The sequence below is a fragment of the Nothoprocta perdicaria genome, unplaced genomic scaffold, assembly GCF_003342845.1.
Source record: "Nothoprocta perdicaria isolate Ctin4 unplaced genomic scaffold, notPer1 scaffold_83, whole genome shotgun sequence".
Lineage (NCBI taxonomy): Eukaryota > Metazoa > Chordata > Aves > Tinamiformes > Tinamidae > Nothoprocta > Nothoprocta perdicaria.
In genome coordinates this window covers 2,526,930-2,543,289 of record NW_020456121.1, presented here as the reverse complement: position 1 = coordinate 2,543,289, position 16,360 = coordinate 2,526,930, and the positions used below count along the sequence as shown (strand labels likewise).

The 16,360-nt window shown below is 39.9% G+C and overlaps 1 protein-coding gene across 3 annotated transcripts in view; it reads left to right on the top strand.

Moving 5' to 3' along the window:
- The window catches only part of MTX2 (metaxin 2), a 34,232-nt gene that overhangs the window by 13,112 nt on the left and 4,760 nt on the right, over positions 1–16,360 (top strand). For 2 of the 3 annotated variants that reach the window (XM_026052101.1, XM_026052100.1), the window contains exons 2-5: positions 3,698–3,745; positions 4,696–4,742; positions 14,442–14,514; positions 15,893–15,969. In XM_026052101.1, the coding sequence (XP_025907886.1) occupies positions 14,454–14,514; positions 15,893–15,969 (138 nt within the window). In that variant the 5' untranslated portion in view covers positions 3,698–3,745; positions 4,696–4,742; positions 14,442–14,453. Of the gene's footprint in view, positions 1–3,697; positions 3,746–4,695; positions 4,743–6,725; positions 6,786–14,441; positions 14,515–15,892; positions 15,970–16,360 lie in introns of those variants that run through there. The other variant, XM_026052102.1, reaches the window with a different exon arrangement.

Here is a 16,360-nt window from a genome sequence, read left to right as displayed (position 1 = left end):
AAAACAAAACAACAAAGCAATGTGTTAGAGGAGAAACGGTACTAGTGTCTCTGCTTGTGGAAAGAGAACAGTATGAAGTTTGTCTGTCCTGAACACCAAAGAATCCACATGAAAGACTAAATATTTGAATTTGCTAAGCATGGGAAAAGTTGCAGAAGGTGGGAAGGCAGCCTTTGCTGAACATTACAAGTGTGAGAGAGGCACATTGAAAACCACATGGGATTAGTTCCTCTGGTTATGGAGGCAGAAGAAAAGCAGACAAAAGTTCCTTCTTCCTAAGATATGGAGAGAAGCTGTCCCATGAGGTGTACTTGCAGGCAGTTATTTCATCCTGTGAGCAGTTAAAGACTGAAGTGTCTGTTGCGTAGGATCTAACCCATAAATGTGATTCTGTGTTGAAAGCTACTGAAACTGAATCAACATCACAGGAATCAACATTTATTACTTCTTAGATACTTAGTGMCACAGTGTCCTTGCTTAGCTAGGAAACTAGCATCTACAGACCAGAAGAATATAGTTGCCGAAGGATAAACTACATTTGACTTCATTAGTGCACAAATGATAAGTTTGTGAGGAGTTATTATAGCATTAATCAACTTGATGGATTGGAAATACGACAGAACTGAAGCAGCGTGTAATATTAGTGCCTATTATTCTACAAATTATGTCTTCACCTACATTCATAAGCCAAGAGTCATGGTGTACATTAAAGATGTTACATAATTTCCCCTTGTTTGGAAGCTCATGGTATCCCTTTAGCGAGTCTTTCTCCTCTCTCCCCCAAATGGGGCTCTGATCTCCCTGAGCTGTGGATTTTGGCCTTATGGCTGGTTGACGGCAGCTCTGGAAAAGATGCTTGAATTCAACCTACACCTTTCAAAACCGGGCATGTTGTGCAGCAGTGTGTATTTAAACTTCTCCCTTCAGCAGAAACAGTTATTTCATACCCTGAGCAGGAAATGGAGAGTGAGCAGTAATTGGAAGATACAGGACAGATAGCGACTAGATATTTAATTTGTGATTTCCAGAGAATCGCACAGGCTTTGTGCATGTACCTCTGGTTTTGTTGCCACAATTACTCTTCCAGCACACCTTGGTCTGCTGCATCCAGTTCTGAAAACATGCTGCAAAATAAATCATCTTGGGCTTGAGTAGAAGTGTGTGAATCTTAAGTGAAGTTGATGGTTTTAAAATCCAGCCTGGATAGTAATAACAAAATCCATTATCTTTAGTCTGAGTTGTGCAAAAAAATCTGAAGGTCTCAGTTCAGGACTCATGAGCATGTGTCTTCTTCATCCCAACATGATCAGGAATGTCATCTCTTCCTCTGGAGACTGCCAGGTGCCAAATGCAGGTGATATTATTCTTTCATTTTCTCTGAACTGATGAAATTTGAACTATAAGGTGTACTGATACCCAGCCTAAGATTTTTGTGGAGCTGTTCGCCCTGGTTTCATTTGCTTGTCAAAACCCATAACCTACTACAGAACTAGCCTGTGACTGAACAGATGCAAAAGTTTAAAATCACTCCTGTCTCCTTCCCATAATTTTGGCATGTGTTTCTGCATATATTGAGACTGTGAGATAAGGACTCCATATTGTGACTAATAATGTGTACGTTAGGGGCAATGCCTGAGCAGGTATGTGTGGGATCACTAGCATGTGGAAGGAAATTTTAAGTACATAAAAGCAAACAGACTGTAAAAAATACCCGTGTTTGGATGTATAGCATGGATATGGCATGGCATAGTAGGCGGGTTGTATTGGGTTCTGTGTGCCAAGAAGCTGTTACTGGTATCCAAGGTTGTGTGTAGAGTAATGCCGAGATCAGCGTGGAATTAATGTTGGAATTTGTTGAAGTGTACTTAGCCCTTTTGCTGGAAAATGAAAAGCTCATTTGATTTTCATGGGTCTGAAATAATTCAACCATATGTCTGTGAAACAGACCCCTCCCGGTTTGGGCCAGAATCCAAGAATTAGGTGAAAAGGTGACATTCCAGTCTGAAAAGGCTGAGGCAAAAATTTTTAGTAGAAATGGGTCCATGCACTATGAAATTCTCTGTGTCATCATCAGCTTGTGAAAGGGATGTTTTGACTGGATAACCGAAGGATTGCCGTGTGCAAGTTCAACCTACTTTTGTGAGTTAGCCACATTTCTAATTTTCTCAAGTTCAGCACTGACTCATTTGCTGAAATTCAGTAATTACTTTCTGTATTTCTTCATTCCATTTGTTCTTGCAAGACTTTACTGGACCTGAAGAAAAGTTAAATGGTGGTGTGTTGTCACAGGCACTGTCTAGTCTCTTTTTATGTAAAGAAATAATATACTTCCACCTCAAGAATTTTAACTCCAGGGCAAAACTTTAATGGCGAGGGTGTAAAACCAATAACTGCTGCAGTAAAACATAAAAACATTTTTTCATGACACTTAAATGTGATTAGTTGCTTTCTCATGCCTGTACTAGTATGCCTTTGATAGACTGTTTTACCTTAATGTTAAAGGCAGTGCCCTTTGCAAAACTTTATAGAGTTAAAAACTTCATGATTCTGTGTGATTTCCCTAAAAGTTGATATTTCATGAGTATCAGAAAAGAATGTTAGTAACAGAACAGTGCATTTTTTTTCGTGTAACTCTGGAGGTAATGATACGATGAATGACCTTACCTAAGCCAGCAGCAAGCTGGTTTGATGCACAAACACTTACTTGTAGTCTTAGTTGCTGTAAAAAAAAAAATAATGAATCATTTATGTGATTAGAATACTAAATTTATTTACAGATATCTAATCTGAGTTGAATGCTAAACTTGAATTAGGATTTGAAAATGGGTTTCTGAATGAATTTAGCAAGGAATGTAAGGAGACAAAATGTTATGAAAGACCTGTTATCCTCATGTTAGCATTCACAGTGAATCAGTACTGAATACTACTTGTATGTTCCCATAAATTCACCAGTTGGTCAGGTGCAAAGGTTCTTCACTGGAATATGTTAGTCRTCTTTCCTTTTTTAAAATTTTTTAAACAACTTTTTCTTAAACAGAGAATGCATTTTTTCAAAAAACATCTTGATAAACCAATGCTAAAGTTGACTGGTACATCATTTAAGGCAAAAGGTGGGCCCAGTCTTCATTGTGGCTTGGGTTCTGAGATGCCCAAGCACCCAGCTCTGTGATGCTATTTGTATAGCACCAGTGTGGACACAACCTTACAAGGCAAAAAGCTTTTTCCTTTCCCCAGAGTATTCCCTGCAGTTGGTTTTGAGGTCTGTGCCTCTCTTCCCTTTTTATTTGTTATGCTCTTTCCAGAATCCTTAGCTTAGTACTCTATAAATAACTGGTTTTGAGAGTGGCAAGGGTTGTGATGAGAACATGCACAAGAATGTCTTTATGAAAGAGGATAAGCTGCTTCTGCTGCCTGATAGTTGTGAGGCCATTCCATGCCATAGCTTCAATTTTAGCTTATACTGCAGCATTCAATTTGGGGATCTCCCAAATGTTTTTCTTCCTTGTGTTGGTCTCTCTGCTTGCTGGGAGGAAAAGTCCAGGAGAAAAGAGTGGCACCGGGATATTTTTAGGGCAGGTCAAGGCTTGTATCAGCATCTTTGCAAGTCTGGCTTGTGCTCTAGGTGCTGTTTGTGTTCGGTTAGCCCTGCAAACACGTTGCTCTTGGCTTGCCTAATTAATTCTTCTTCTTTCCACAGCGGCAGAGCCTTGGCCTGAAAATGCTGCACTGTATCAGCAACTGAAGGGTGGGTACTCCGTTTATTGCAATTAATCATTACTTTATTTAAATAAAAACACATTAAGTATGCAGTAACATAATTAACCGCAAGGAAACACAGAAACTGTTAAAAGATTCCTTTGTGTTGTTTGTCTGGTCAGAGGTTTTAGCCACGCTCGCATCTGCCAATATAAACCAGCTATTCATGGCCTATAAGGTCCTCGGTTTATTATTGACTCATTATATTGGCTGCTGTAGGCAGTGTAAAATGATGTGGTTGCAGGCACAGTTGGCAGATTTACTGCACCGATAGCTGAGGCAGCAGATTTTTGAAGTCTTGTGGTAAAGCGGGCTCTCAGTAAAAAGGAACTGTTAAAATGTATAGGCTAGGATGGTTCAGGCTCCCTTTAGCAGCTCTTCATATATCATCAGATCACATTATGGCCCCCATTTGGGGCTCAGCAGCCTGCTACAGTTGTCAGAAGACTGCAAAGTAATGAAGACTAATAGGTAGCAGCCCTAGTCTTCTAAGCATGGAATTTTTATTGCAGTGAACTTGTCATCTTTCTTTTGTGTGACAGACCTAGACACAGTGTGCAATATTAACTGCAAGCAGTTTTTATAGGTTTCTGAATGCTTTTACTTTTTAGCCAGAGGAGTTATGAAGATGCGATTTTATTTAACTTTGATTAGAAGAAGAGTAATTGGCATAAAGCTCAAGTATTCAGTTTCTAGTTGTGAACATTTTTATTGTATGTTATTGGTAATGTATGATAAATGTGATTGTATTTATGGGAAAAATATACCTGGTACTTTTTTCTTCCTTTTTAATATTCATATCACAATTTTTCTAGTCCAGCTGCATAATAATTATATATGTACTCCCTGCAATTTGTGTAACTCAAAATGACTTACATTTACAGGTCAGTAGCTAAAAGTTTTTTGTAATTGTGGGTTTTGTTTTTTTTCTTTCAACAGAGGAACAAATTTTGCTTTCTGATAATGCATCTTCCCTTGCAGTTCAGGTAAAATATGATCTTTTCRGAACTAGAGATATTAATTCCATTTTAATTTTTGAATGATTATCTTCCAGCTAAAATAACTGTATTTATCTAAGTGAACTATTTAAGAACTATTTTTGTCAAAATTGCTATCTTCTTTACATCTTATGTTCTTTAAATTTACGGAAGTGCCAGAACCTAAAAGACATGAGACTTTTAGAGTGGTGCTGCTTGTATTTCTGTCTGAACAGTATCTGCCTGTCTAGTTCCTGTGGGAACTGTGTGTGCTTTGCACCTTTGGTCACTTGGTTTGCTGGTTCCTTCTCTCATACCTCACACGATACTTGCTGCTGGCTTCCTTCTCAAAGCAAATGTTGCCCCAAACTCAAGGAGTATTTTGGTTCATTTTGTGGGTATCAAATCTCAGGATCTCTCTGATGTTTACTCTCAATTTCAGCACGTACACAGAGCTGAGATCCAATGTGGTTTTTGGCAGCCGTCTATATAATTGACAAACTTGCATCTCTAATTGACTTCAAAGCACCTCTGTGCCTGTGAGGTCCATGCAAACTCCAGTAACCTGCTAGCTTCAGTAGCACCAGATCTTAACGAGATGCTTTCCCCATTAATAAGGAGGGCCTGGCTGGCAGAAGTGGTGCTGAGCAGGAGGTACGTTAGGTTCCCATTCTTTCCCTTCCATACTCTTTGCAGTTGCCATGAATTTTCTTGCCATTTAACAATTCATATAGATGTGGCTTGTATTTATACAGGGAAATAAAAGCAATGATCATGTAACCCCAAAATTTCCTTTTCTAATGCATCATTTTGCTTTGTTGTTTCCGGTCTATTGTTATCCTACAGATGTCACTTAGATGATGAATTAACTATAATATATTAAAAATGCTTGTTTTTCTTCAATAATCCAGGGCCTGATAGCTGATAGTAGCCATGACTATAAATACAGCTTTTGTATATATCTGATTTTAAACTTTACAGAACCATTTTGTATTGAGGAATCATATCTGTTTAGAAAAATCTGTATAACATGGTTCGTGTTGTGACTGTGAAAGAGTATCTGTCTTCAGTATATTTGATTCATTTTGAAATGATACTAAGACCTTTAGTTAGGCATTACTAGTCTAGTGATCAGAAAGCTTTAAATACAGCGTGTTTTATATATGTATAAATACCAGTATATGTTACATATGGAAACTGCTGTGTTCCTCTGGTTTTAGATTTGCTTTTTATTTTCGTGGTCTATCTTTGTGTTGTTTTTTTATTATTTTTATTTTTATTTTTATTTTTATTTTTATTTTTATTTTTATTTTTATTATTTTTTTATTTTTTATTTATTTATTTTTTATTTTTATTTATTTTTATTTATTTTTATTTTTGAGGAAACAATGGGGAGTTGGAGCTGGTACCTGGGACTTTGTTCCCAGGATTGCCATTCCCTTTCCGTTCTGTTCACAGATTCACAGATTCACAGAATATTTAAGGTTGGAAGGGACCTCTACAGATCATCTAGTCCAACCTTCCTGCTCAAGCAGGCACACCTAGAGCATGTGGCACAGGGTGGCATCCAGGCGGGTTTTGAAGACCTCCAGAGTAGGAGACTCCACAACCTCCCTGGGCAGCCTGTTCCACTGCTCTGTCACCCTAGGCCAGGGCTGCCCGCGGGATCGAACCCCAGTCGGGGCGAGGTTGCGAGCAGGACGCAAATTGCCGAAGTAAGTGCTGGGCTATAGCTGGCCCCGAGAATCAGCACTCAATCTGGGCACATACAGATCACCCCTGCAAATGCCAGACTTGCCCTGAGCTTGTTGAGCTTCCATATGGTGAAAATGCATCAGAGGTTTGACTACCTCTGATCAAATATGGACTCAACCAGGAAATCTTTAAGGAATATAATTCATATCAAGACTATAAATGTCCAAACTGCAACTGATCTTTCCGATTTTTCCTGAAATCTCTTTACAGCACCGCTGTATAATACTGCTGATGGATACTTCTCAGAGAACATGCAAATAATTGTATATGAGATAATAGAATTCAATACCATAGCAAGTAAGTAGTCAGAATAAAAGTTGACTTTTGGAATTGACAGCCCTGCAAAAACTTGACATTTCATGTTCCTCTTGTCAACAAAGCAGGTGGAGCAGAAAGCAGAGCAAGGGACCCTCCGTGCATGTTGTAGGTTTGAATTACAGAGTAGTAAGTGCTGAAGACTCAACACCGAATTTGGTTGTGTCTGTTGTTTCAGAAATGGAGTTATGGCTTTACATGGTGCAACAGGTCTAGACTTCCAGCACCATATAGCTACCTGTCCTATAAAAGGAGTGAGCCTTAGGAATTGGTGGATAACCAAAGGGGTGGTCCTTTCAGCAGTTTAAAACACACACGCAAGCCCCCTTCCCCAAACCCGCACCACATGAAACCTGTTTGCCAGAATTGTTCCTGGAAGCAGAATGAGTTTAGTATTCCTTTGTCTTTTACTGCATTCAGATGCTATGTATTTGCTGAAAATGCAACATAACTTCAAATAAGCTAGTGCATCTCCTGTAATCCATCCTAGTGCTTGCACTCCTTTGTCAACTTAAAGCAGCTTATTATACAGTGTAGTTGAAAGTGAAGCTCATTTGATCTTTGTCGCCAGCTCATGATACTGAATATAATTTTGCTTTCACTGCAAAGGAATTAAAATCAAGGGAAATTGGAATTTTGGTAATTATTATGTTGCTACAGGAAAGAGGATGTTATATGTTGAATGAAGGCTCTTTTCTTCCTCTGAGATGTTAGGCGTTATTCACATAAAAGTTCATGAAAATACATACACCTCCTAGTAACATGATTCACTGTTAAAATCATTCTCCCCTTATTTATTGTACAKCTAACATTAAACAGCGCTCTTGCTTATCACTCTCATCATACTAGAAAAACCCAAAAAAAGGGAGAAAAAAAAGAATAAAATGCATAACTATTTCAATAACTAAACAGCTTCACATCTTCAAAGAAGAAGAAATTGAGTTAATTAAATCAGTAACAAAATATTAAATGATGGCATAAGAAAGTAAAATTTATTATATTCCAGTCAGGTGATACAAGAATGTAGATGATGTCAGCAGACAAAGAGAGACTGCTTTCTACTTTTTAAAAATGCTCACTTTTAAATTTTGAAGATCAGTGTATGAATTTTAGAAGCCAAATTGTTCCTATCTTTATCTTGCAGATAGTAAATTAGGTTTATATTTATGTATGTGTTTGTTTATACATACACCTTATTTCTTTGATATTTATATTCTTAAAGAAATAGCCATGCTCATTTGTAAACAAGTTACCATTTTTCATCTRTATTTGTGCTGTGAACCTGTATTAAAGCCAGGCTGCCCCAGGCGAGTTTATTGCAGCCAGAAGCAGAAGTCCTGTCCGGAATTCCCTTTCCCATGTGGTAGGTGTAGCAAGCAGAGCCTTTTCCTATAGTATGGATTCRGGTGGAGTTTGGATTGCTGTGTAGGAAGCAGCGGGTTAATGCAGCTGCGCTTTGCAGGCTTGTGGGCTCCAGTGGCAGCGGGGAGCATCACCGCMGTGCGCTGCTCTGACTTGTCGCCAGAGGAATGCGAGGCCTCGCAGCGCTCCGTGGGGGGGATTGCTCTCCAAAATCCCCATATTTGGGTTTTGGAGYATATTAAGTATTCAGACGCACTGCTGGAAGGAAACATGAGCTTGGGTCAGTGTAAACATTGAACACTTGTTTTTGGTGACTAATCCTGTATTACAGGATCTAAAATGGTACTGAATAAAATATAAGCTTTCGTACCTATGTTCTATAGCAATGATGAAGCTATAGTTAGACTGTTTTTGTTACTCTAGATTTTTGTGAAATCCTTATGCAGTTAATATTATAGACTTGCATAAAATATTCTGGATTGTGGAAGTTCCCACAGTGATCATGAGATTTAGAGCCTGTGTCTCATTACACTGAGATAAGTGTTAGTCACTTGTGCAATTCATGCCCTTGAAAATGGTCTTATTTTCCAGCAAAGTGCATTTAGAATAGTCTGTTCTCAGCCCTGAATGACAGAAGGATGTTGGGACAATTTAAAATTGTGATATATAAGCTAACTGCTTATTTACTTCAACAAGTAATCAAATTCACGTATAAAACACCTATGATTAATAGCTCTCTGCAGATTAGTGATTTTTATGTATGAATTGTTTTTTTTTCTCTAGACAAAACATTAGGAGAAATTTGAACTTGTTGCTGAGCCTTGAACAAAGGCTTAGTAGTGAAATGAAAACCTGACATATCTTTTTTTTTTTTTTTTTAAGAGAATAAAAACTGAAATTCTTCATGGTGAGAAAYACGGTATCAACATAATCAATCTAGCAGCGTTATGTTGTAGCTGAAAACACGCTTAAATCCCAAGCCATGCTGGTACTGTTTGTGAGTGAAACATCTTTCATATAGTTCTAAGATGAAATTACCCCTGAATGAATAGCATCTTCATTTATCTTCAAAACCTCCGTGCTACCAGTGAATCTCCGCTTTCCACAGCCTACAACAGGAATTACATTATACCATTAGAGCAGTGTGGGGCTGCAGCGTAAAATAGATTGTTTTGGAGAAGGAACGTGGCTTTGCTATAAATTACATTCACAGGTACAAAGGAATTTGGTACTTTGTTTAAAATAGTCACAAATATAATTAAGCTCTTAATTTATGTTAAACTACAAATGTGGCCATTACCATAACYGGATTAGGAATTTAATCTGTCACTCAAAGAATGATACTGAACAGTTATCATTTATAACCTTAGACATACTATTTCAGTTACAGGGTCTGCAACTGTTTGATATGAAAACTGAATTATTCTGTAGATTTACTCACGGTTTTTAATTTCAAAATGTGTTTCTTCAATAAGATAGAGAATAACTTTGCAGTTGTCATCGCATATTGTCCTTTGTACACCGGTGAAGCCATGTAAGAATGAAACCAACCCTCCTTTTCCTCCTTCTTCACAACATTGTTGTGTGAGTGCGTTAGAAGTGCTGACGAGTGCGAGGTGGGTTGGAATGGCTCACTCCTCATTAAAAAAACTAATCACCTATAAGCCTATGAATAAACGGAGTGCGCCACCTGGAAAGAGTGTTCAGCACRTGAGGATGCAAGTTGTGGTCTATTTGTGACTTGGTGTAAGTAATTTAATTTTTCCCTCTGATGTCAGATACTGCAATCTGGATATGATTTCCTTCAAGTTATAACTCATTTTTAATGAGGATGTGTGTTTGCTCCTGTGTGTTTTTCGGAGTGGGCGGGAGGGAAGGGGAGCGCTCTGATGGGGTGATTGCTGCCCGATGTGCGTTATGTTTCCAATTGACAGTGTCCAAACACTCCATTTGTAGCTGGAGAAGGGAAGAGGAAGGCAGACCGTGGGTAAAACGACACATGAAACAATTAACTGGAGACATAAATACAAAACCACCTCTTCCCTTCTACCCCTTCTTATTCGTTYGCTCTGTGTTTCATGCACAAAATACTGTCAAATGGATGCAGTCATTTTCCATTCTTGTCACTGTAGTGAGACACGATGGCATTGCTTTCTGGCATTGCTTTGAGGGCAGCAGAGATGCAAATTCCCATCGTATGAGAAGGGAAGGAGCAGGGAGGATTGAGCAGAGCTGCCCTGGGATTAGCCGAGATTTCTGGGCCCTGCACTTTTGGACTCTGGTAAAGCAGCAGGGAAGTGATTACTCTAATTACCTTTTTTTTAGATAATTGAAATCTGACTTACCATTGACGTCTTCAATTGTTACACRATCAAGCAATAGGAAAAGAAACCAAACTTTAAGTAGGTGCTGTCTTTTTAAGCCACAGCRGTGTAGCACTTGCTGTATGCTGTAATTCTGGCAGGAGGTGTCACCTGTCCTTATTCAAATGAATGATGGGCATAACATTGTTGATTAATTTTGTAACAAGTGTCACTTCAAAGCTTCCTATCAAGCATTTTTGCAAGATAAGACAGTTAAGCTTGTGCTTGATTTCTTGTTTCGTGTTATGTTGTTGCTGTCTTACTTCCTGTTTTATTTAGATAAACTTTTGGAAAGACTTAATATTGTGTGTCATTTGATATTCCTTGATTCCTTTCAGTTTAGTTTTAAGTTGATCAGCCAAATCTGTGACATTACAATGATCTTGGCTAGACTAGGGTAAGTCAGGGCCATTGATCTTTTAGATTGCTCAACTTTGGGTGTTTTTGAAGAGATTTTCATAAATTTGTAAATCCCAACAGAACTGCACTGGAGTGGTTCAGGCTTTCAAAAGGACTCAAAGAAATGTTTTTCTCTCCCATTTGTTGATGGTTTCTCTCACAAGAAAAGCAATGATCCCCTTGCCTACTCAGTGTATATATGTGAGGTACCCAAGGGAAAATGAGATATTCTAAGCTGTAGGAAGCTGTAGTTTTCCACTGTATCTTTTGTCAAAATTGGAAGCTGTAGCCTGTCACGGAACGTATCCGTCACGTAGCCGTCTGGTGTCATCAGCACATCAAATGAGCTATTACTTAGCACTGTGCATGAGTGGTCAAAAAAGGAACAAAACCTCCCCTGATACCTGAAGTAAAATGTTTGGAAGGATCAAGCCTCACAAAAATCCTGCTTTGTCTTCCCATATCTATGTTCTTTCCACTGAACTTCAGTCTCTGCCAATTTAAACTGTTTTGTTAGAATTTCTTGCCCATTTATCAGTTACTGCCGGGAACTGGTCCATCTAGTTGGATGCATCAGGAAAAAGTTGGTTGAATCAAGGAGTGGGTACCAGCACGCTTCTCTTGGCAGTGCTTACTTGAGCAGTGTACATCAGTAAGGATTAAGTGTCTCGCATATTGCAGAACTTTCCTTCCTTCTACTCTTCATTTTCCCACATAAGGTGTATGAATATGTAAGGAGCACTGTAGGTTGAATAGCTTGTACTTTGGGTATAAATTACAACTCCAGCATGTTGGTCTTTTAATTTCCTGGGCTTCTAACTTTTGTAAAGGCATAATAGCAGTTTTCTACTTTTGGATATTTAGATGTATTACAGAGCATTGCTTGATTTTGGTTTCAGCCCTTTCGCTCTTCTGGTTTCCCTGCTTTTGCATTTCATTACTATTTAACAACTCCRCAGTTTCTCAAGCTCTATTCTGTCCTCCATCTAAAAAAGGCAAATTAGAGCTGAAGAAAATTATTCTGAGGAAGGTTTTTGGTTTAGTAGGGTTTTTGCTGATTTGGTTTTAGCCTCACTGAGGGGAGCCTGGCTTATTTCTAAGCTTACTAGAATCAACTCTTCATTATACAGATTAGTCAATTTTTTTTTTCTTTAGCTCAACTCAAATTTGTTCCCATATTAAGGCTCAATTCTACTTCAGCCTCCTCCTCCTCTTTTCTGTATCAGTTGCTAAAAAGAAGACACACAGAGACAGCCTGTTTGTGCTTTGGGGGTGCCCAGATGGCAATATGCTATCCATGCTACTTCAAAGCAGGTTAGAGATTGTTGTAGAATTTTCCTGCCAAGTATAATAAGGGTTAATATTCTTTGGTCTGTGGATATTTATTGAGGAGGAGAGAGTAAGGTCAGATACAGATTTTTGATGGAAATTTGGGTGATCTCTCTCACACTGAAAAGATTTAATTTTATGGTTTAGCMGCTGTGTAGAGAACTACTTTTTGCAGTTACAAGCCATGTTTTTATAGAAACCTTGAAATATGTAGGAGTTAATGTGCAATATGTGCAATACATGGTTGATATTGCTGAAGCAACTCATGTAAGCTGTTTGTGCAGAAATATCTAATTTGTGACACAGCGATATGAAAAAGTAAAAATAGTTCTTTGATTCTCTTTTTGCATTAATGTGTCTCGCTCCTACAAACCTAGCAGTTATTCATGTGTTGGCCCTAACTCAAATTTAGGCATTGTTTTTATTATTAACTAGCAGTGAGAATAGTGCATGGCAGTTAAAATATTCACTTCTAATTTAATGCAGAATTGCAAAGTTAATTTAGTGCCATACTGGGAAGGAAATTCCTGTGGTAAGTCTAGCCCAAAGGAAGCTTTACTTTATTTATTTATTTTTTTTTTAGCAGAAAATTTAGCAGGTAATAAGTATGGTTTGAGTTCAGTCCTTGTCTCCCATCTGTTTGTCCATCCACCTCTGCCAGTAAAACTACTTTTGAATCTATGGTTGTTGCACCCTGTTCTAATACAGCAAAGCACCTAGTGTAGCTGCTGGTAGAGTTTTTAAAAAGACAAAATTCATCTTCCAGCTCTGTCAGTGCATGTTTGGGGGTTCCCTGTCCAGTGGTGGCCTTTGAAGAAGTATGTAATCTAACCYAAAGTCACCAAATTCTTGTCTCTTAACTACTTCCAAAGAGTTTGCCCATCTTGAGCAGAAAACCTGATGCATTTAGTGGTAGGTTCCACAGCCTGGATCACTGCTAGATCCTGCAGCGCCAGCAGGCGTAGGAGGAAATCAGGGACTGAAACTGAGTTTTTGTACTTCCTTGTAAGAATTACTCCCTGAGGTATTAATATTTGCATGCAATGTGGGAAGAGAAAACTGCAGGAGATTTGGTGGAGTTTGGTGGGTTCTTTGACTTGTGGAGTGGTTTGACCACGAGACCACGGGCAGTAACTGAGGTTCTGCCCGAGATCAGGATTTGGTAAAGATGTGTTGTTGAGTAGTGCAAGACTGGGAGTATTTGGCCAACGCTGACCATTACCAATACCTCTATATACAGAGGTAACTCCTCTGTATATGTATATGCATGTGTATATGTAGTAGTTGGCTCCTGAGCAACCCTTTAAGTTAGGAACAAGATGAGGAAATCACAAAGTGTAAAAAAATAGGCCTTTTTGGGTGGGTTTTTGCAGACCCCMTAGAGCTTTGAAGATGCCTTTTGTCAGCTCAAATCAGTGCCATAATTGGTGATCTTGCTTCTTTCTTTTCATCCTTCTTTGCTTTAAATTGGGGTTTGGGTTTGAATTAGGTTATCTAATGCTGCAAGATTAACAATGCAAACTTAGTAGTGGACTGTGCAGTTTCTGGACTGGTTGAAGGAGGTTTTGATGAGGATCAAAGCCTTTCTTTTCCCCCTTGATACAGTTAGGGTCAGCTTAGGTGAGGCTCTGGGCTATAGCAGGGGGAAGAGAAAGGCTGCTGGTTTCTGTTGTCGTGTTTTGTTTGCTTGCTGGTTACTTCAGAAGCAACAAAGTTGGGAATAGGGCTCATGTCCATGTTAGTTAAAGCTTGTGCATTAATGCATTTAGTGCAGAGGTGACAGTCTCCCTGTAGTTAGGGTCTAGGTTACTGTTCCACCTGTGATCAGAGAGMAGAGTTTAGTGCTGGATTCTGCCATCTAGGAACAAGGAGGTGGCCAGGGCCGCCTTTTCCTGTGGACATCAATTCCTTGGAGGTGGTTATGRTTGGGAAGGTGCTGGGTGTGTTTGCTGGGTGTCGTGCAAGCAGGGGCAAAAAAAAAAACCTTAAACTTGTAAAGCACAACTGTGGTGGCAGCCGTCAGGTACTGCGTGTCTGAGGGAGTTAGCAAACCTTGTTTTCTTTCTACCTTCTCACCTTTCTTTCTAAAAGACTATTAGCTAACATACAGCTCGGTGCGTTTAGAACAACGCGTTTGTTTGTCACGTGTATTAATTTTATTTTAATTGCTGCTCTTTATTTCCAGGCCTTCCTGCAAATGTGCAATCTGCCGGTCCGCGTGGTTTGCAGGGCGAATGCGGAGTATATGTCCCCATCTGGTACGTGTGGCCTTCGTGTGGGCTGCTGGGCTACCCCTCCACCGTGGAACCATGGCAACCGCGCCCTGGCTGTTGGCAACAGTCGGCCGGGGCTGCCCGCGGTGGTTGCCTTCCCCCTCCTCTCCCATGCAGTTTCTCCCCTGTMAACAGTTAAAGCCATCGACTGCCAAGTGACGTTAGTCCAGTACGAAAGCAAGCCACGAGTGCTGTAGCTATGTATAACATTCAGGGGGTTCAGATGTCTGGTGGAAACCTCTTCTGAAATGCCCAAGGGTTGCTGTGTCATGAGAGAGGAAGACGTTTAGTTCCCAAAGTGCCTTTATTCTGCATCAGTCCCTGCTGGCTGGTGAATGCTGCGTTTTCCCGTTGATGGAGTGAGACAAAACAGGGAGAAAGAGCATCTTTTGTTACCTTGTCTGGGAGATGAGTGCTGGTGTGCAGATGCTTGAGAAAAGTGAAGGGTACGTTGCTGGTGGCAGGCACGTGAGGTTGTCCAATAAAAGCCTAAAACAAYGGCCCACCACCACTTATAAACTAAGTTCGGGCAGTGTTTGGTGTCTGCCAGGAGTGACCGGTTGCCCCAAAACTTACCCCAGAGCAAATTGCTGAAAGCAGGGTACAAAATGCYGGCAATCCTTGCAATCCCGCCCAGATTTTGTTTTGCTGGGATGTATTTATTGGCCAGTTAGCCGGCTCTGGCTGTAGTAACTTTGCGCTGCACGGCCCATGGGCTCAGATGAGGTGGCTGCTGGTTGGTGCCCTTGGCTCCGTCGCTTACACTGAAGCCAGGGAGAGGAACCTCAAGATGAAAAAGCAAGACCGAGACTGCTGCCGGCATGAATCCTGCTTGAACTAGACCTCGCAGTASGTTTTATGGCTTTCAGGGAGAGGCATGAGTGTTTTTTGCACCTACTGGGTGTATTGCTAATAGCACATCTGGAGTCAACAGGAATCAATCTTGCTCTTTGTGCTTTCTAGAGATGGCACTTTTGCCCRCCAAGAGATGGGGAAGGGAGTGTGAGCGGTGCCCCCATGCCAGGCAGGCTCCTTGGCCCTCCGTGCTCATGAGAGCTTCTTTGGCTATGTGAAATGAATGAGATTTCAAYGGTACAAGTGAAGATTGTATCACAGAAGATTTAAGCTGACAGGGTGTTTGGGGAGGTGACATTTGTCCAGTGGGTGACGTGGCAGTTTTACTTTGGTGATGTTGGAAGAGCGCCCTTGCCTCAGTGAGCTACCTTCTTAGCTACCAGTAACTATTGGGAGAGAAGAAAAAGGTGTTCAGGCATGCCTGCAATAGTGAGGTGTTTCAAAAAGCAGAAAACAGTCTTTTGCAGGTATAAAACACTCTTTCTAAAATGCATTTCTTATGTTACAGGCAAAGTGCCCTTTATTCACGTGGGAAATCAAGTAGTGTCTGAACTTGGGCCCATAGTCCAGTTTGTAAAAGCCAAGGTAACAATATGTTTTCTTCCTGAATTACTGGCTGGCAAGCTAATACGTTAATTGTGCTTAGCACCTGTGCTAATGCAGTGTGCTCCTCTGGAATGTTACTGAACTTTCTTAAAGGATGTGGAAATCTAGCGCCCTTTTAAAGGAGTGATAGGCTGGCATGGGAGTTGTTTGAGGTGGAAACAGCACAAGGTGTACTCAGGTTGTGGCAGGAACTTGTGCATAAGATTTCTGCCAACTGGTTGCACTTCCTTGGCCCTTTTTCTTTCTTTTTTTTCTTTCTTATATTTTTCTTTCTTATATTCCTTATTCAGAAATATTCTTGAATCCAGAGCTGGCTGGTCTAAATCTTCTAAATCTGAAGTATCAGCTGCTTTTTTTTTTTTTTTTTTTT